Genomic DNA, 20,479 nt, shown 5'->3' on the forward strand with positions numbered 1-20,479 from the left:
GACTTTGCACGGTTTTTAAACCATTTCCTTGTTAAAGTGAAGATGAATCCGACCCCCTACCTCCTCCCGGGAACGAACACACACACACAATAAAAACTAGACGCCGCACCAGCGTTAACTCGGGCTACAAAAGGAATCACCGAAAAATGTAGTCTTCATTATTGTACCTGCTGGTGAGCTGTTTTCTCGGGCGCTACTACACTTAAAAGCCCCGTGGAAACTGCGGCTGCAAGCCAGCATTGCTGGCGAATTTCTGCTTGACTGACTATAGGACAAAGGAAATGTCAAAATGAGAAATTGACTTTCTGACAATTTCCCAAACTCAACAACGGCCGAAAGTCCACTTTTGGTTCTCAATAGACGTGCTATTTGTAGACAAAACTCAAAATCATAAGCTAGATCACTGTGGTATGTAGCCAAATCCTACAATAAACGTCCCGTGGAGATACTGCAAAGGCATAAAAAACCCTTTTTGTTCTTTCGGAGTTGGTTAGATTTTTATCAGAGAACTCCCTCCCTCCAACCCCCAGTAATCAGCATTTGCGTACGGTCGCTTCTGTGATTGACCTTAGTGCTTCCCTGATAGAAAAGACTTCTTGCGAAATACAGACAAAAAAGCATCTGCTAGCATCAAGGAACCCCGTTATCCTTGACATGAGGATTGTCCAAAATTATCTCGCTAATTTTGTTGATGAAAATGCCCATTGCCTTTTTTTTCTCAGAAATGCTCTATAGTCTCAGAAATGCTCTATATAGTCCTCAAAAGGGCATGGCGGAAAGAGGCTTAAATTCCGGTTTAACCAGCCTGGGTAATCTAGGGTTATGTTGAAGAGAGGCTTTTCTCACTTTGCTCACTGCCTTGGTTTCCCAGGGTTTAAATAATTTTTAAATAAAAATGGGAAATAGAGCCTACAAATATTTTTTATCTGTTATGTTTTCGATTGTGTGGCAAGCCACGCTTGACAACAATGATTTGTTTTCGTATTTCTAGCCATGTCCAGGATAACGGGGTTCCTTGATGCTAGCAGATGCTTTTTTGTCTGACATAACACGAAAACGGTTGACCCGCGCGTCCGTTTGATTGACCTTTCCAGGGTCAGACAAACAACTTTGATTGGCACTGTCAATCACCCGTGTAGTCTAATGGGTTTGATTAAAAAAATTCTCACAGGCCCGTAGCCGGGGGGGATTCGGGGTGTTCGGAAGAACCACCCCACTCGACTGGAAGGTCCGCTCTAATGAAGGAAAATTAAGTACCACTGCGAGCTAGGGCAAGCTACCTAAGAGAAAATGGTCCGCTAAATGAGTCAACAAACCACCCAGCTCAAAATCCTGGCTACGGGCCTGTCTACTATTTCTAAAAGTTAGTTTAAGTTTAATGACCCTTATTCCTTATTAAAAAAAAAACAGGGGCTAGATTATTATACAGTATGTTTTGGTTAAAAATGCGTTTAAAAAACGTTTCTAAAAGGCGTTTCGTGTCACATTAGTCATAAGCCAATCAAAAATAAGAAAATCTGATTGAATGACATTTTGTGCACTCAAATGGTAAAACGGAAAAAATCAGGACCGGTCAAGCGTGAGTTTGATTTCGCAATGTAGAGTAAGGACAAGAACAATTAACTGATGTGGTGTAAAACGGTGTATTTGGACTCTGATAATCGTGCTTAATCCACCGACGATCGGACGGAGGACATCGAATATTCGAAACTGATCGTTGATTCTTTACGCCTGCATCGCAAGAAGAAATAGAAATGGATGGACTTTCTAATAACCACCTCCGAACTCCTGAGGAAATAAGATACACCGACTGCTCAAGTATCTCTGTAAGTATATATGATCTTTTTAGACATCCATGATAATCAATTGTTTATGACTTACTTTTATTATTATCATTGGTAACAAGTAGAGAGACGGTACTCATCAATTCGCAAACGCGCCTCTCTCAAACGTTTTCCGTCGACTAAGCAAGAATTGTCGATCATTTGCTGCTTAATTTCGCAAACTTGATCTTGCAAAGTCCGTTTCGGATTAATATGGCCTCTTGTTGAGAAAGTTTTGATTTGGTAACATATGTTTTAGAAAACGAGAATTTGACTTAGCGAAGTTGAAAGTGATTTTGTCTTTAAACACAAAATCACTTTTAGGTGAAGTTGTCTCGGCACGCGTTAGACACGAAAAAATGATAAAATTTCCCCTCTAGCGCATCAGATCACTTAAACTACTGGAAGTTTAGCTTGAATTATCTAGCATTAACTAAATGAAGAACGTTTTCTTTTCAATTTGATGATTCCGATGAATAAAATTTGCTCTTGGGCTCGCAAGTGTATAAAGTGGCGGGAAAATGTCACGTGATTGCTTCTTTATCAAAATGCCTTGAAGATCTTCAGATTTGAATGGCCTTCTATGAAATTAGATATAACATTAGATCTTACAGCGGCGAATCTAGCTTTACGCTAAAGGGGGGGGGTTTGGCTCAGTGAAGGGGGGGGGGGGGGTAATTTTTTGTTACATATGGCTTTCTGGCAGCCCAAAGGTGGTGGGGGGGTTAAACCCCCTAAACCCTCCTCCTGGATTTGCTACTGTCTTAAAATCCCTCTCACTGTATATGCCAGATAACTGACTAATACTAATACTGTTAAAACTAATTAATTATTAATACTGGATTACTACCATCCAATTTAGCCATCAGGCCAGCTGACATCTCCAGTGCCATTTGAGTCCGTTTCCCAAGAAGTGTACCACTACATGCCAGGAAATAATACCAACCAACAAGTTATGCCACCAGAAATGTACTGGCCATACAACAATGAACCTGGCCGCACCTCGTACAACACTAGCTACACCACGCCCACTGGTCAATACTCATATTGGAGAAGCTCACCCTATCCTAATGCTGATGTCATGATGTGTAAAGGTACGAAATAGGGACAAGGAAGTTCCAAATCCCGGAGATTTAGATTTGAATACAACAACTATGGTGGGAAATTGTAAGAAATTTAATTTAGGGATTTACAATAACTATATGATTTTTTTCAAAGCCTGGAGTTTTATATAATAAGAATGGGTTTTAAGGAAAAATCTTTTTTGTAGGATTTGAGATACACTAAATGAGAGTAACTGATATACTAAATGTTTTAGAAAGTAAAACCTGAAGTGCCATTGGTGCCCATTGACCCAAAGGCCACCCTCAGCAAACCTATTTTTTATGCTTTATTTATCAGATTGGTCAAGCCCTTCTCCAGATATCTTTAGCTACTGTCCACCCCCCTGGCCTATAGAGACAATGAGTGGATGTCAGGGGGGCAACCTCCACCTTGTCACACATACAAACTGGCCTACAAGTGTGGCGACAACCAGGTTTGACATTTTAAAATGGCTCTGAGACAAATTAAAAAATCCATGCTTACGACCAGGGGGTTACTTGAGGGGTATCATATTTTATAGGGGGCAAATGGTCCCGCTACATTCATCACTGTTATTATTGGTTTGAAGCTCATGAGAGAAAACTTTGGCTCAGAGATAACTATTATCCTCTATTGCTGTTATTTATTTCAGCTGTGAGCAAGGAAGTAATGTAGATGTACCTGTATCAGAAGCTGTAAGTCTTAGCGGAATCTTGAAAACAATACTTAGATCCCAACGCAATGTCGTAGCACCATCATGAAAATATAACAACAGTTGAAAAACACTTCTTGGTTGACATTATATGCTATATGGGGGATGGGGTGGGTGGGGGCATTTGGAACCAGTTCCCAACTCCCTGCTGTGCCCTTGCAATTACTGATCTGTAGATTCTGTAGGCTGGAATTAGGTTGGGAAGGTTTTTTTTATAATACTCGTTTAAGAAACAAAAGTTAAAGGCAGTGTGCTCCCCTCCCTAAAGGCCTGGATAGTATACACTTCTAACCTTAATGGTAAAGACAATAATTATAAATAAGGATTATTGTTATGTTGAGTAAGGGAGTGTCATTTATTACTTGGGGGGGGGCTGGCAAATATGTAGGGGGCTACAGTTTTGGGGCACCGACTTTTTTAGGGGCTTTCATTAAAGGGGGCTGGGGGTGCCAAAAATTTAAGTCTGGTTTTAATATAATACTGAGCAAGAGAGTCATTGTTCAAATGTTAGTTTTATTCAGTTCGTTTCCTACTATTGCATATCTAGTTCCATATTGTTCATAGGTACCAATCTTGTCTATATAAATAAATTTGGAGAAATCATGGTTGACAGACAAAGCAGCCCGTTCTTATCAGTTTAACAAAAGGAATACTTTGTTGCAAAACCTAAACTCAAATGTCTTTGTTAACATTGTCAATGTCGTAGTCGTTTTCTAGGGACACAGGTATTTGTTGTTTATATCTGTTCCACTCTTAAATTGGCGAAAATGAAGATTCATACTTAAATTAAATAGGACAAAATTGCCATGCTAGCCAATCTATATTTTAATAAAGGTTATATAAAGTTACACTCAGTATATCAAGTCCCTGTGGTTTTAAAGAAATATAATTATGTAATATAAAAATGTGGTGGTGGAGGTGGGAGGAGGGGGTTGAAAATTTTTGGGCTTGGATTTGAGGGGCTTTGCAAAATACCAACCCCTCCCCCCCCAGAAATTAGTGACCGCTTCCTAATTATGATAAACATGATGATACTGATCATGATGAAAATGATATATGATGGTGGAAGTGGTCATCATGGTGTTGTGCTGAGAAGGCTGTTGATGATGATGACAATGAATAAAGTGGTGGTGTTGATTGATGATGGTCTGGTGGGGTTAATAATAAACGATAATCTTGGTGATGATGATGATGATATGATACTGATGATGATAATGAATGCCCCAGGCTCTACCAGAAGATACAGGGTTTGCGAGGCAACAGCTAAGTCCTTGTGACTACATGGCAACAACAGACTTAGATGGTGAGTATTCACATTCAATGAAAAATGGAATAGAATAATAAAAATAAAAGGGGATAAATGCTAGGCATTAGAACAAATGATAGCTAGGGATACAGAGATTTTGTTTTGTAGGATGAAAGGGAATGGATTTGTGAAAAGTGCAAGTTAAGTGTAACAAATGCAAAATGGAATACAGGATATTATAAGAATTAAATGGAAGCTTGACATGTTGCTTTTACAGCATCGCCATGGAAACCAATTACTCCACTCCCACCATTAACAGATTTTCTGGGACCAATGGTAAATATGCATTCTTAGAATATAGACATCTTTTGCTGGTGGAAAAGTAAGATATTGGGGTTCTACTCCACTGAACTGGTGCTAGCGATGCATTATGGGAAGGTTGAGTAGACCTTGAATCTGACCAGTATTATCTCTGGTGCTAGCGATGCATTATGGGAAGGTTGAGTAGACCTTCTGACCAGTATTATCTCTGGTGCTAGCGATGCATTATGGGAAGGTTGAGTAGACCTTGAATCTGACCAGTATTATCTCTGGTGCTAGCGATGCATTATGGGAAGGTTGAGTAGACCTTGAATCTGACCAGTATTATCTCTGGTGCTAGCGATGCAATATGGGAAGGTTAAGTAGACCTTGAATCTGACCAGTATTATCTCTGGTGCTAGTGATGCATTATGGGAAGGTTGAGTAGACCTTGAATCTGACCAGTATTATCTCTGGTGCTAGCGATGCATTATGGGAAGGTTGAGTAGACCTTGAATCTGACCAGTATAATCTCTGGTGCTAGCGATGCATTATGGGAAGGTTGAGTAGACCTTGAATCTGACCAGTATTATCTCTGGTGCTAGCGATGCATTATGGGAAGGTTGAGTAGACCTTGAATCTGACCAGTATAATCTCTGGTGCTAGCGATGCATTATGGGAAGGTTGAGTAGACCTTGAATCTGACCAGTATAATCTCTGGTGCTAGCGATGCATTATGGGAAGGTTGAGTAGACCTTGAATCTGACCAGTATTATCTCTGGTGCTAGCGATGCATTATGGGAAGGTTGAGTAGACCTTGAATCTGACCAGTATCATCTCTGGTGCTAGCGATGCATTATGGGAAGGTTGAGTAGACCTTGAATCTGACCAGTATTATCTCTGGTGCTAGCGATGCAGTCCGTACATGTGGACAGGGGATCAGCCAGCACAGGTCACTGACCAGCCCGCGGTGCCACGCCCTGTACACCCGGTACGACCCTTCACCAAGAATGGCCCTGAAAAAAGCGTGCCACGAGCAACCAAAGATGGCGGCGCACACGAGTCAAAAGGTAGGGAAATTACATCAACTAAAATCAGGGGCAGATTCTGGATTTCTTCGAGGGGGAGGGGTATAACAGGGGCGTGCATCCCGAAAGGTCGGGGGAAGGGGACATATATTTAAAATGCACATTTCTTCTAAAACTTTTAAGGTTTTTTTTTTGACAATGGGGGACACTCAAAGGCGGAGCCACTGGCCCCACTTGATGTACTTTTAAACGGTAAGGGAAGAATGAGCTTGTTAAACGGGAGGTAGGGGAAGAGTGAGCTTGTTAAACGGGGGATATGGGAAGAGTGAGCTTGTTAAACGGGAGATATGGGAAGAGTGAGCTTGTTAAACGGGAGATATGGGAAGAGTGAGCTTGTTAAACGGGAGATAGGGGAAGAGTGAGCTTGTTAAACGGGAGATAGGGGAAGAATGAGCTTGTTAAACGGGAGGTAGGGTAAGAGTGAGCTTGTTAAACGGGAGGTAGGGGAAGAGTGAGCTTGTTAAACGGGAGGTAGGGGAAGGGTGAGCTTGTTAAACGGGAGGTATGGGAAGAGTGAGCTTGTTAAACGGGAGATATGGGAAGAGTGAGCTTGTTAAACGGGAGATATGGGAAGAGTGAGCTTGTTAAACGGGAGATATGGGAAGAGTGAGCTTGTTAAACGGGAGGTAGGGGAAGAGTGAGCTTGTTAAACGGGAGATAGGGGAAGAGTGAGCTTGTTAAACGGGAGATAGGGGAAGAGTGAGATTGGTAAACGAGAGATAGGGGAAGAATGAGCTTGTTAAACGGGAGGTAGGGGAAGAGTGAGCTTGTTAAACGGGAGGTAGGGGAAGAGTGAGCTTGTTAAACGGGAGATAGGGGAAGAGTGAGCTTGTTAAACGGGAGATAGGGGAAGAATGAGCTTGTTAAACGGGAGGTAGGGGAAGAGTGAGCTTGTTAAACGGGAGGTAGGGGAAGAGTGAGCTTGTTAAACGGGAGGTAGGGGAAGAGTGAGCTTGTTAAACGGGAGGTAGGGGAAGAGTGAGCTTGTTAAACGGGAGGTAGGGGAAGAGTGAGCTTGTTAAACGGGAGATAGGGGAAGAGTGAGCTTGTTAAACGGGAGGTAGGGGAAGAGTGAGCTTGTTAAACGGGAGATAGGGGAAGAATGAGCTTGTTAAACGGGAGGTAGGGGAAGAGTGAGCTTGTTAAACGGGAGGTAGGGGAAGAGTGAGCTTGTTAAACGGGAGGTAGGGGAAGAATGAGCTTGTTAAACGGGAGGTAGGGGAAGAATGAGCTTGTTAAACGGGAGGTAGGGGAAGAGTGAGCTTGTTAAACGGGAGGTAGGGGAAGAGTGAGCTTGTTCTCACAGGGAGATCACGTGAGCGGTTTGGATATAGTTGAAATTGATTCCGAACTTCGAAATTTAGAAGTGTACTTCGTAGGTGTCTTTTGTCTGCGGTTTGGGAGCCTTATATGGCATTGTCAGCACTTATTATCTTGCGAGGCCAATTGCTATTTCCATTTAACTGCAAAATGGCTTTTGTGTCACGGCATACTACGTGTGCGATATAACGTAATTTAACGGAATTTGATGTATTTCTTCGGGAAAGCTTTCTCAATAAATTTTCATGCGTTGATCTTATCTCCACCTGATTTCAATTGTGAGAATGAGAAACGTGTAAGTCAATACATTATGAAAATTTCTAAATTGGCAACATAAGTAAGAGTTTCACTTGGGAACCTCACTTGTCTGACCACGCCCTTTCGTACCCAGGACAACACTCGAAAGACGCCAAAAATACATCACTAATACACACAATACATGAGGCTAACCGAATGGTCGTTGTCGAACAGCTTGGGGGGATCATTCGCACTCTATCATGCACTGAATACTGTACCCCTCTTACTATTTTTAGGCCTTAAGATTCATCTTGCGAAAGTTGTATCACCGAAGATGTCTGTGAATGGAAATACTGATAAACGTGGGTAAAACTTGGAAGCACGACTATGCGTAGCTAAAAGACCCCTCCCTTGCAGTAGCTAATCGAATTGTGTCACATTATAAGTTATAGCGACGCAAACTGAGTGGAGACTGAAAACAAGAACATCGAACAATGACGAGAAATATTCCCCAAGTCTTTCAAGCAAAGTGAAGTCACGAAAACCGGAACTTTATAAGAGGCAGAAGATACTGTAAGTTTACGTCCGTCCCTCCCTTCGTCCGTCCGTCCCTACCCCTTCTGCCTTTATTCAACACTAAGAAAGTTTCGCTTGATTTCTAGGCAGCGAAAGCGAGATTACGCCATACGGAAAGCTGTTAAACTTTTCAATCCATCCCTCCCCCGTTCATCCCTTCTACTTTTTCTGCCTTTATTCAACACTAAGAAAGTTTCGCTTGATTTCTAGGCAGCGAAAGCGAGAGTACGCCATACGAGAAGCTCTTAACCTCTTCAATCCATCCCTCTCCCTGTTCGTTCCTTCTACTTTTTCTGCCTTTATTCAACAGTTAAGAAAGTTTGTCTTGATTTCCAGGCAGCGAAAGCGAGAGTACGCCATACGAGAAGCTCTTAACCACCTTAACTCTCTACTCCCCCTTGACAACCCAAACAGAAAGCTTAGTAAGAATATGATCCTGCAAACGGCTATAGAGTACATCCGAAGCCTACAAGAAGAGTTCAACATAACTGTGGATCCACAGAGTAATACCGAGCCCGAAGGTCCCAACATTGACCCGAGAGGGACACCAGAGATAAAGGAAAAACGCAAGAAAAGAAAAGGAGACGAAGGGGGTAAAAAGAGCGGAGAAGCGATTATAAGCAAACGCCAGGCACTCAAAGCCAGACGACGGCCATCGTCCAGCAAGAAACTCTTATTCCAGTCAGCCAATCACGTGCCGCCCACTTTCTCACCACAAAGCGCGGGCTCAAGCGATCATCCACGTGACTCATCTCTTTCCTCGTCCCAATCCTCCGCGGAAAGTCTCTCCGACTCTTCCCAAACTTCGTCGGAGTCTTCTTGGCCCCAGGACATCGTGAATTCACCGCCAAAGCGAGCCCATCCCCTAAAGGCCTCCAGGTTTCCGATTAAGTGGAGGCTACCAGATCGTCAGACTTTGATGACCGCGTTTCAGGAGACTGCGATGTTGACGCCCTCGGAGTCTTCAGATGGGAGCGAGAGTCCTTGCAGCACTGGAAATGCCTCGGAGGACAAGGCCCCTAACCGCATCAAGCGACCCATGAACGCTTTTTTGCTATTTAGTAAAAGCAACAGAGAGGAATTCAAGAAACATTTTCCAGGTAAGTAACGGCGCATTCGCTGAAATCCAGGTCGTCATGGAGTCGGCGGTAAGGACTGGATTAAAAGAAGGCCAATCACGCCGCCATTTTATGCTCCCGCTCAATGGCGAGTCACACAAACCATCAATTTCCATTTAATTCAAGCAAGTAACCAAGCTATTTTCAAACAAATATCGTCAATAACATATCAGGCTTCACTCGTAGATTAATATTGTGGAGTTTCTTTGCTTTAATGATGAGAAATAACAATGGAGTGGGTGAGCGACATTCTTTAAGAGTTTTTCTAGGTTTTAGGTTTAGTTTTTATAGATGGATAGCGCAACTGGACTACCCTAAATTAAAAAGCTCTTACCTAGATTTTGGTCTGGAATTTTTTTTTCTCCCCAAAAATAATAAATAAATTGTATTTGTTCTTATAGGTCGTGACAATAGGAAGATCAGTATTATGCTTGGAGATTACTGGAACTGTATGAGTGAGGGAGACAAGAGACCATTCCAAGAGATGGCGCGAGAGCTCATGCGCAAGACAAAGGCCACCTACCCCGAGTTCAAATACTCGGCCCTCGAGCAGACAGGGAAGGTGAGACCGAGTCAAGGAGGCAAGGAAAAGAGCCCCAGGAAACAGCCCAGGTAGATTTAAAGAGCACTGCTAAGTCACACTTTGTTTGTTATTGTTTTATATATTGTTACTAAATCTCGAAATAAACATCTAAAATCAAGGTTGTAGAATTCGTTTACCAAATTAATCAATTACCAAAGATAGATGCTTTCTTCCGCTTGGTTCTTTGCTAGGACAAAATGACAGACACTTTCAGAAAGAAAGAACTAGATACTCTGTAAAAGAAATAAACGAAACATTGCACAGTGAACTTTTGTTCAATCTTTTTCTGTCTTTTTTGTTTTGTTTTTCCAGTGTCGGCAGTCGTAGCCTTCGTAACAGGTAAGCCGTCACCGTAGCAGAAGATATGGCCAGTCCGACGCAAGACGACGTAATATAATATATGGCCAGTTCGACGCAAGACGCAATAAAATATATGACCGGACAAACGCAAAGCGCAATAGAAGATACGGCCAGTCCGACGCAAAGCACAATATAATATATGAACGGACAAACCCAGACCGCAATATAATATATGACCGGTCCGACGCAAAGCGCAATATATGGTATGGCCAGCAGGACGCGAAGCGCAATATAATATATGACCGGATAAAAGCAAATCGTAATATACGATATGGCCAGTCCGCTATATAATATATGACCGGACAAACGCAAAGTGATATGATAAGGCAGTCTGACGCAAAGCGCTATATAATGTGACCGGACAAACGCAAAGCGCAATATAAGATATTAGCAACGTTAAGTGAGAGGGCCGGTAAAATGCAAAGCTCAACAAAAAGGCCGGTAAAATGCAATGCGCAACATAAGTTCTAATTCTAATAAGTTCATAAGTCTAATTTATTTGGACATTGCTCTACTTAGATAGACACGTGCTTTCGTACTTTTTAGGCGTAAAGAAGAAAGTTTCGGAGAAGAAGAGATAAAACTCCAAGGTTTGTTACTGTACTAATGCAAATATATTTATGATGATGATTAGGACGTGTTTATGAAGATGTGATGATGATGTCGATCATTGTGATAATGTGATGGTTATGATGCGACGCGTACCCAGGATTGGCTGAGGTGTGGTAATGTGGGGAGAGCGAAGTATTTGACGATTCCTTAATAAGAGAATACCCACTTTTTGGCTGCCAAGGAGGGGGGGCTGCGCACCCTATGTGATGATGATGACGATGATGATGATGATGATGATCATGATGATGATGATGATGATGATGGTGTGGGTGGTGGTGATGATGATGATGATGATGATGATGGCGATGATGATGATGTTGATGATGATGATGATGATGGCGATGATGGTGATGATGATGGTGGTGGTGATGATGATGGTGATGATGATGCCGACAATAATGGTGATGATGATGATGATGATGACGACAATAATGGTGATTATAATGGTGATGAGGATGATGGTGATGATCATCATGATGATGGTGGTGATGATGATGATGGTGTTGGTGGTGGTGATGATGTTGATGATGATGATGATGATTTTGGCTGTGATGAATATTATCATTTTCTTATTTTACTGCTGTCCCTTTTACAGCGAGTAACAGTCCGTCATTTAAGAGGAACCTCGATTCCACCACACCCAAGGCTGAAGTGATCCCAAAGAGACGCAAGCAGCAAACACCGCGCAAAGCAGTCCTATCCCTACCCGAGAAGGTAAGCGCATGAGTACAAAAAGTCTGTTGCTGGTTTACAAGTTTAGCTAAAACAGTCAAATATCTACCCTTGCTACCAGAGCCTTCAGACTTCTTTCGTCCGTGACGCTCGTCACGGCATTTTGCCTGAGCGTCACTGGAAGAGAGAAGTCTGGAGGCTCTGGTACCCAGGGTGGCAAATCTCTGAATCCAGGAGAATCCTCAAATTCATAGCCAGATCCATACCCTTTCCTTCCCCATGAAGGGAATTGGAAATTTTTGGGGCAGAGGCTGGGGCAATTTTCAGAGGTAAACAAATTATTTTCTCCTTAAAAACATTGTATGGTGACTCCCGGGGAGGGGGGGGGGGGGGTTGAAAATCCCAGGAAGAGAAGGGGTGGGTAGTGGAACTTTTTTTTTAATCCACCCTGGCAAATCAGAATATAACAAGGTAACCTCATTTAGCATAACTATGGTAGTTTCAGCGACAAAGTACCGTGGAACCCATGCTAAGAACGTATAGTGTAATGATACTGAATATGAATTAGCCCAAAAAATATTTTTGTGCGCTGGTGATATTTCCGTTTTTGGTTCGGTACTGTGGTATTTTCGATTTTTTTTTTAAGCGTTAATGAGAGCACCCCATACCAACGCCCTTCCTTTCTATCTTGGTCTTACCCTTTGCGAGCCAAATATCACCGATTATTGGTGAGATGTAGAGTCGTTTGATAGCAAAAAAAATTTTCCGAGAATAATTCCGCTTCAAGCGCAGAGCCCCGCTATCCGTACTCAGTTTGGTAACCTCTACCGCTGGGATGCTCGCATATTGCAGGCGCCTGGGTATTACCAGACTAGAGAAATAACAGAGCTAAAAGCATTACCAAGTCGGAGAGCACACATGACATAATGTGTTATCACAGCGACATCACAAATGCATCGTCAACCTCAGCCATGGGCATCAGACGGGAAAACGTATTTTGGGCGTATAGGCCTATCCGTCCTCGGCCTTCACTAGTCAGGGAAGTGAAACCACTGTTAGTTGATGGCAATTCACGTCCTAACCCTACTGCTCGAAGTAACACCAACAGTCTTGGTAGAGAACCAGGGCACCAGCAATTGACTCTTTACTTTAAAGAGCTCTCAGCATCGAGATACGCCGCTCCGCCATTCCTGGAAACTGTAAAAGTGACCAGAGAACGTCTTCTCTATCTTTTCGGTCCGAAAACATTCGCATTAACGGAGGAACTTCCATGGCTTAAAGACTGGGGCCAGGAGATCACTTACGTAGGCAAGAACATAAATGTGAGTATCTGCTATATATCACTAGATTTTGTCACCTTAAGAGTCTGCGAGCTAACTCTAAATTCGTCTTGCTCAGAATCTCAAGCATTACAAATGTGTGGCAAGATATTCGGAGAGGTGTGTTTCGCATTGGTAAAGCAGATAGCTGAAGACATCAGTAATGGCACCCTGCGTGGGGTCATCACTCGCTCTTCACAGCTCACGCAGTCTGCATTCGTTGGTTTATACAACAAAAACGAGGAGCAGAAATACAAATCACTAAAAAAGCTGGCAAATGGAGAGATTAAGATGAATGATTTATTACGAAAGGTGAAGTGAGCTTGCATTTCGTTTGATTCGTAGTCCGCGTTGCGTGACATTGTTTTGATTTGGTTTTTATGGCATACTCTCAAATACTTTCCCTGCTAGCAGGGGCCTCTTTTCTCTGTATTTCGCGTTCGCGAACTCCAGCCCAGCGAAGTACAGAGAAAAGAGGCCTCTGGTAGCAGGGAATCAAATACTGTTACCATCTTGCAAAATTATAATCTCTAATTTATTTATAGGCTTCTTATAAAAGGAGATTTATGAAAAGATAATTTGCTATTTACATATAGATTGATCTAACTTGAATATAACTACTACACTCTTTTTTTTATAGAAACTTCTAAGTTTCATTTTAAGGCTGAATATGTTTTAAACGATGTTCTTGAATTTAATATTCTAAGAATATTATACCCAATGAATTATTAGGAAGAGAGTTACCCTAATGGCCAATAGCAATAACAATGTTGTTACAATGAGCACAATTTGATTCTGCATTTTAGAATGCATCAGGACAAAAATAGATTTTTTTTCTGCTATTTGAGCCTCGGCATATGTTCTTAAAATTTGGTGAAATTTCAAGCTGGACCTTCTTATAAAAAAGGTTCTTTAAAAAAAAAGAATGTGAGCAGCTTATGTGCACAATATGTATCGCATTATTGGAAAACAGTTTGCATAAAACAATGTCAAATTTACTTGCTAGAACATGCCCTTAGAATCAAACCCACCAGAGCCCCATCCAGACCTACAAAAGGTAAGTGAAATGACAAGGAAAATCACTGTAAATGCTGTATTATGGCCATAGTTTATTTTAACATGTTTTTAATAACATATAAATATATAACTATTACAAATCAGGTATTTAACGAGATGACCTATAGGGCCGAAGTATGGAATAAGAGGTATGACTTTTGGTTCATTATCAGATCATGGATGAAAAAGAAGGCCTTCAGAAGCAAGTAGAAAGGCTAAAAGCTAATGTTGCTCAGGTATAGTCATTTGTATACATGCATCTTATAAAAAAAGATACGCAAGAGTACACTAGCAAGTAAAAAACAAGATACGCTGTAGGGGGGGAAACAAATGATTTTTGACAACAGGGTTTGCAGGGGGTAGGGGATGTACCTGTTAACCATGACTGAAAAAAAACATTCTTTTCTAGATGAGTGACTGGTTGCTTGAGATGAGGGAAGAAAACTCTAGACTTCAAAATCAAACCGAGACTGATGCTTTGGTTTGTCGCTTGACCCATTGTATCATTACAAAGCAATATAATACAAATATATGTTTAATTGTGTGCAAAGTATAAGACACAGCAGGGGTGGCAGAGTGGTCCCATAAGTGGGAGGGGGGAAAGTTGGGGGGAGGCGTGGGTAGTGGTTTCAGGAGGAAGGATGGCTGGTGGTTTCAGGGGGGAGGGGCGGTTGGTGGTTTCAGGGGGGAGGTGAATGGTGGTTTCAGGGGGAGGTGTGGTTGGTGGTTTCAGGGGGGAGGGCTGGGTTTTAAATTCTTAAGCTCTATTTATAAGAATGCAGGGGATAACCTAGGTTCTTATGTACTGGATTTTAAACTGTTCAACAAATTTGTTGTCAGTTGAAGATCTACCACTTGAAACCCATTGGTTTAAAAAAAGTTCATATATAAAGAAACATCAGCTCAGAAAAGTTGAGGTGCTAGCCCTCCCCCTGCCTTTGCCCTTCTGCCACCCCTGCACAGCACAGGTATTTTCATTAAGGGTTTACACTCCTCTAAGAAATATTCTGGAACCTCTCTTGCAACCCTGTCTTATTGTTGTTATGGATTCATCTTTCACAAGATAATTGCATCATTACGAGAGAAAGAAGAGATGAGAATAGAATGAAAAAATACAGGGACACAAACAGGCATTGATGTGTCAGTTGGCAAGCACCATCATGATACCTGCGCTATCAGAAGCGACAATGATGCTTGGGTAAGTAGCTACTATAGCTAGATTTTTTTTTTATTTTTTAATTATCTTTAAGGTATTGTTTCTAATATTGGGGTGGGCACATGACCCTACTGGTCATTTTCTTATAATTTTTCCTTATAATTTAAGGCGTTAAGGCACTGAAAAAAGGCAGTTAGGGCTATTAGGACAGTTTTTTTTCATTTCTAAGGGGGCTCTACACCTAAGAGAGTAAATAATTCTGTAATCTCTCTGAATGTAAAAAGAAATATTGTTTGCGGTGTTGTTGTTTTCTAACATTACTATTTCTTGATAGGTTATTGCATCATTACGAGAGAAGCTTGAGTCATCAAAAAGCAAGCGAAACAAGCGCAAACGGACTGTTACTCAAGATCCATGTACACAACACTGTCATGATATTATTACCATCAAAACTGAGAATGACCCTTTGGTGTTTGATGTATTTATTTTATCATTTACTTCATTAATAAAGCTTGATGTGACAAGACAAATTGCTGATACTCCACCTTTTAAAAAATCAATTTCAACGAATACTAATATTTTATACATCAAAAACTATTGTTGAAATGAAGCTTTTCAATTTTATTGTTTATAATTAACTTTTATGATATGTCTATTTTAATTATGTGTTATAACAAATATATGGAAGTATGATAAATTTGCATAGTGATCAAAGAAATGTAGATCTTATTCTACTAATATGACTAGGTTCAGCTGAGAAAATTGCACACTAGTAGGAACCAAATATTCAAAACATGGAAATTTTATACTTATATTTATTTATAAAGGAAAGTGCTTTAGATGTGCATTATTCCTACATTGATAGGACAACCATATTTTAAACCATATTTTAATACTCATATTCCAAATTAAATGAAAATAGGACTAGGATTGAGTTAAACTTGATATATTCAGATTCACTTTTGCTTGTGTTTGTTTCTCATTTGTGTTATTTATTTATTTACATATTTGCCTTAATAAGGTCTAACATGTATAAGCAATCAATTAAGTGACATAGATCCTTGGAGCGTTTCTGTTTTGTCATTTTCACCACCCATTATCCTCGATAAGAAATGGGATGCACCTTCAAAACCACTTTTTGAATTACTAAATATTGTCCCCTTCGACAAAAGAATAATCTACCTACAACTTGTTTTGCTCTTAAAGGCAATGAACAATATGACCCCATGCTATATCAGAGATATGTTCGTTAAGTGTAGTGATGTACATAACAAGAACACTAAAAATGCAGCAAACCATAACTTAGTACTTCCAAAGGGTCGGACTACATTAGCAAAAAACAGCTTTAAGTTTGTAGCAGCTAAAAGGTGGAATGCATTGCCACTAGAAATCAAAGAACCCAAGTCAATCACCGCCTTCTCCGCAAAACTAAGAGAATACGTCACAACTCTGTAAATAAGTTTATAAATCAGCAAAGGATTGTTATTGTAAATAGTTTCGCCAAAGATTTTGCTGTAAACAGATTTGTAATAGCTTTTATTTATTTTGTTTCTGTTGAGGGCCATGCGTACATTATCATTGTGATATTAAGTGAATCCCTCATTAAAAAAGGCATCTCTCTCTCTCTCTCTCTCTCTCTCTCTCTCTCTCTCTCTCTCTCTCTCTCTCTCTCTCTCTCTCTCTCTCTCTCTCTCCATGATAATGCTTGTTGTTCAGGGCAGATGCCTTTGAAGTGATAAGTGTAATTTCTATATCAAACTTTCCTTTGCAAAATCCTGGATCTGCCAGTGCAACTCTTATGATCCTCCAATATAACTGTATTTCAAGAGCAGGTGCTTATGGATCTTGTTAAGTTAAAAAATAAATTAAAAATCCAAGAAAAATGGGTAGAGAACCCCCTATCTATTTTTTGGGGGAAATGACCATCCATATATAGACTTATCTCAACGTCATATAATATGATATTCACACCTTTTATTCTTATATCTTGGTACAATATTTACCAAAAAAATACAATATGGATATTTTTTTTGGCCTTTCACCCACTCCCCATTCCCAAGATTTCTCGGAATTTCTTGGAAATTTTTTTATCTCCATATGATCCCTTACCCAATTCGACTCTGGATTATACAGAGAAGAATAGACTCTTTAAAATCAATGTGCCTTTATGTATTCTAGGGTGACATATGTGATGGCCAGCAGCCTGAGAAGAGAAAAGATGGCCAGGGTGTAGCCGCACGGCCATGTGATAACTGGGTGCAGTGTGACAAATGCAAGAAGTGGCGCATGCTGTCAAACAACACAGACCCATCTGATCTGCCAGAGAAGTGGTCAGTGTAGAGTTTATCATTTAATAATAGATCACAGGTAGTCCAGTGTTCCAGTATACCTGACGTTTTAACACACCAATTGCACAATGATACAACAACGGATCTAAAAGGGTCCTGGTAAACCTTTCTTTTGCTTCAGGTTTACAGGAGAGTCTTGACACAGGGTAGGGTGTTGAATCCTGTTAAGAAATACCCACAATGTTCACATTCTTAATGACCATCATCATTATCATCATGAAATCATTGTGAAAATTTTCCCTTTTGACGGTTTGTTCTGTAGGTTTTGCTGGTTGAACGACACCAACATTAATGATTGCTCCATACCTGAGGTTAGTTGAACGACACCAACATTAATGATTGCTCCGCACACGAGGTAAGTTGAACGACACCAACATTAATGATTGCTCCATACCCGAGGTTAGTTGAACGACACCAACATTAATGATTGCTCCGCACCCGAGGTTAGTTGAACGACACCAACATTAATGATTGCTCAATACCCGAGGTTAGTTGAACGACACCAACATTAATGATTGCTCCATACCAGAGGTTAGTTGAATGACACCAACATTAATGATTGCTCCGCACCCGAGGTTAGTTGAACGACACCAACATTAATGATTGCTCCGCACCCGAGGTTAGTTGAACGACACCAACATTAATGATTGCTCCGCACCCGAGGTTAGTTGAACGACACCAACATTAATGATTGCTCCATACCCGAGGTTAGTTGAACGACACCAACATTAATGATTGCTCCGCACCCGAGGTTAGTTGAACGGCATTAACATTAATGATTGCTCCATACCCGAGGTTAGTTGAACGGCACCAACATTAATGATTGCTCCATACCCGAGGTTAGTTGAACGACACCAACATTAATGATTGCTCCATACCTGAGGTTAGTTGAACGGCAACATGTTTCACGTTGGATACATGACTTACGGAAGTTCTGAGTTGTCCAAACATATACTGAAGTCAATAGAAAAATATGTTTCTTTCAGGCCATCCCTTGGTATTTCATAATCACTGGGGAGCTATGTCCTTCAGTGATAACTAGTGCCTGTTATAGGAGGTCTGAAGGCAAAAATTGATTGTGTGCAGGCGTGAAACCAGGATTCGCTGACGGGATAGAATAGTATAGATAGTATTTATTGATCCTTCAATAAGAAACGACCCACTTTTGGCGGCCAAGGTGGGTGCGCGAGGGGGGTGCGCGAACACCCTCTCTAGGTACACCCGTGACACATCTTTTTTGATTGTGTAGGAGAAAAAACCAATCGGGCAAGCAAGTCAATTAATGTCTGCATCCTACTGGTCTCTCTACAAGAAGTTGCGCATATCCTGGAGTAGCAGTGATGATTCAGATGATGGAGATGACACAGATTAACGTCGTCTCTAGCGGGCGTGTCATACCAACCAGATTACGTGTTTATGGTTTGCCTGTGTCATGGGCACATAGTGCCACATGTCATCGTTATAATACATGCCCTCTAAGTCTCCAAGTTGTTACTTAGCCATTCAATGGCATTTTTTACTGTTATATGAATTATGGATCACGCAAAGCTATTTTATCCGCATATTGTAATAAGTTAAAGATGATTAAAAGATGATTTTGTGTAGCTGATACCTGTTAATTATAAAAAGGAATACACAAAATATGATAAACAGAAATACAGGGTTCCTTCTGTTATGCAGTTTCAGCCGTTCCGTCTGGCTTTTTCAGAGTTTTTCTCGAGTTTTGTAGCTCCGTAATACGTCTTGTTTGTCAGTCTGTTTTGTTTGTCTGGTGCGTTAAGCTGTCCGTTTCGCGAATTTGTGCGTCTGCCAGCTTGTCTGTCCGTTTCGCGAATTTGTGCGTCTGCCAGCTTGTCTGTCCGTTTCGCGAATTTGTGCGTCTGCCAGCTTGTCTGTCCGTTTCGCGAATTTGTGCGTCTGCCAGCTTGTCTGTCCGTTTCGCGAATTTGTGCGTCTGCCAGCTTGTCTGTCCGTTTCGCGAATTTGTGCGTCTGCCAGCTTGTCTGTCCGTTTCGCGAATTTGTGCGTCTGCCAGCTTGTCTGTCCGTTTCGCGAATTTGTGCGTCTGCCAGCTTGTCTGTCCGTTTCGCGAATTTGTGCGTCTGCCAGCTTGTCTGTCCGTTTCGCGAATTTGTGCGGCTGCCAGCTTGTCTGTCCGATTAGGGACGGACCATTAGAAAAGTGATGAGGGGGGGGGGGGGGGGGCAAAAAGCAAAAAAAAAAAAAAAAACGTGCAAGGAAAAAAAATAATGCAGGCCGACCATACGCACGAAAAAAATTCGTGCATCAAGCTAAAAAAAATTGTGAATCAAGCTCAAGGCACCAAATGGTTCATTGGCCTGTGAGTCATAAATTTAGTGCATTTCCAGCCCCCTTATGAGCTGGCAATATCGCATACCCCTACTAAACTATCAATCCTCATAAAAAGAAGGCTGTAGGAGTCTGGTATGCTCACCCAGACATTCAAACCCTCAACAGAAAGAAATGCATCCATGTTCATATGAATGATATTCATAATCAACAGATGCCTGTATGTCATATCGGACATTATAATCTACAACTTCTATTTGTATCATATCACAGTAAACCAGAATAGACGTCTATATCTAAACATAGTTATAGTACACTTTAATCATATTTTGCGACAATTTTTGTACATAATGGTACACTGGTGTGCCATACTAGATCTCGTATAATGAATACGATTGTGATTATGATATTGTACGACAAATAAAAGTTGTATCCGAAAGCCCGGTTTAATACTTTACATGAATGAACCATGGGCTAGACCGGGTTTCTTCACGACCCAGCCTTTCCTTGGTTTGGTCGCTAGCACTCCTAGGAAAGCCCATTATTTCGAAGGTTTCCAG

General features: G+C 41.1%; 2 protein-coding genes across 6 annotated transcripts; both read left to right on the forward strand.

The window, feature by feature from the left end:
* Positions 1-1,549: 1,549 nt before the first annotated feature.
* Positions 1,550-19,213, forward strand: LOC116619804. 3 transcript variants are annotated; one of them, XM_048731196.1, is made up of 17 exons: positions 1,550-1,826; positions 2,686-2,917; positions 3,225-3,360; positions 3,559-3,601; positions 4,846-4,921; positions 5,142-5,200; positions 6,075-6,234; positions 8,106-8,171; positions 8,256-8,382; positions 8,722-9,485; positions 9,905-10,115; positions 10,399-10,425; positions 10,993-11,036; positions 11,654-11,772; positions 17,440-17,591; positions 17,872-17,920; positions 18,859-19,213. In XM_048731196.1, exons 1-17 carry the CDS (start codon positions 1,755-1,757, stop codon positions 18,979-18,981), a joined length of 2,460 nt encoding a protein of 819 aa, XP_048587153.1. In that variant the 5' UTR covers positions 1,550-1,754; the 3' UTR covers positions 18,982-19,213. The 3 variants fall into 3 exon arrangements, with proteins under 3 accessions (XP_048587153.1, XP_048587154.1, XP_048587155.1); XM_048731197.1 differs by having other exon boundaries at positions 8,262-8,382; XM_048731198.1 differs by lacking the exon at positions 8,106-8,171 and having other exon boundaries at positions 1,551-1,826.
* Positions 12,176-16,885, forward strand: LOC116619790. 3 transcript variants are annotated; one of them, XR_007312496.1, is made up of 7 exons: positions 12,177-13,052; positions 13,129-13,361; positions 14,056-14,106; positions 14,279-14,341; positions 14,515-14,586; positions 15,169-15,303; positions 15,596-16,885. XR_007312496.1 is itself a non-coding variant. In XM_048731203.1 (6 exons), the coding sequence occupies exons 2-6, from the start codon at positions 13,146-13,148 to the stop codon at positions 15,211-15,213; spliced, it is 447 nt and encodes a 148-aa protein (XP_048587160.1). In that variant the 5' UTR covers positions 12,176-13,052; positions 13,129-13,145; the 3' UTR covers positions 15,214-16,885. The 3 variants fall into 3 exon arrangements, 2 of the variants coding, with proteins under 2 accessions (XP_048587160.1, XP_048587159.1); XM_048731203.1 differs by having other exon boundaries at positions 12,176-13,052; positions 15,169-16,885; XM_048731202.1 differs by lacking the exons at positions 15,169-15,303; positions 15,596-16,885 and having other exon boundaries at positions 12,181-13,052; positions 14,515-14,714.
* Positions 19,214-20,479: the final 1,266 nt, after the last annotated feature.

Source organism: Nematostella vectensis, chromosome 8, assembly GCF_932526225.1.
Source record: "Nematostella vectensis chromosome 8, jaNemVect1.1, whole genome shotgun sequence".
In the NCBI taxonomy this organism is placed as follows: domain Eukaryota; kingdom Metazoa; phylum Cnidaria; class Anthozoa; order Actiniaria; family Edwardsiidae; genus Nematostella; species Nematostella vectensis.

Bases quoted from the DNA above. Each gene is read 5' to 3' on its own strand.
- LOC116619804 (XM_048731196.1), top strand. From the start codon at position 1,755: ATGGATGGACTTTCTAATAACCACCTCCGAACTCCTGAGGAAATAAGA. The intron at 9,486-9,904 runs GTAAGTAACGGC...TTGTTCTTATAG, and splicing joins ATTCAAGAAACATTTTCCAG to GTCGTGACAATAGGAAGATC. The intron at 17,592-17,871 runs GTCAGTGTAGAG...TTTGTTCTGTAG, and splicing joins TCTGATCTGCCAGAGAAGTG to GTTTTGCTGGTTGAACGACA.
- LOC116619790 (XM_048731202.1), top strand. From the start codon at position 13,146: ATGTGTGGCAAGATATTCGGAGAGGTGTGTTTCGCATTGGTAAAGCAG. The intron at 13,362-14,055 runs GTGAAGTGAGCT...TTTACTTGCTAG, and splicing joins TGAATGATTTATTACGAAAG to AACATGCCCTTAGAATCAAA. The intron at 14,107-14,278 runs GTAAGTGAAATG...GTTCATTATCAG, and splicing joins CCCATCCAGACCTACAAAAG to ATCATGGATGAAAAAGAAGG.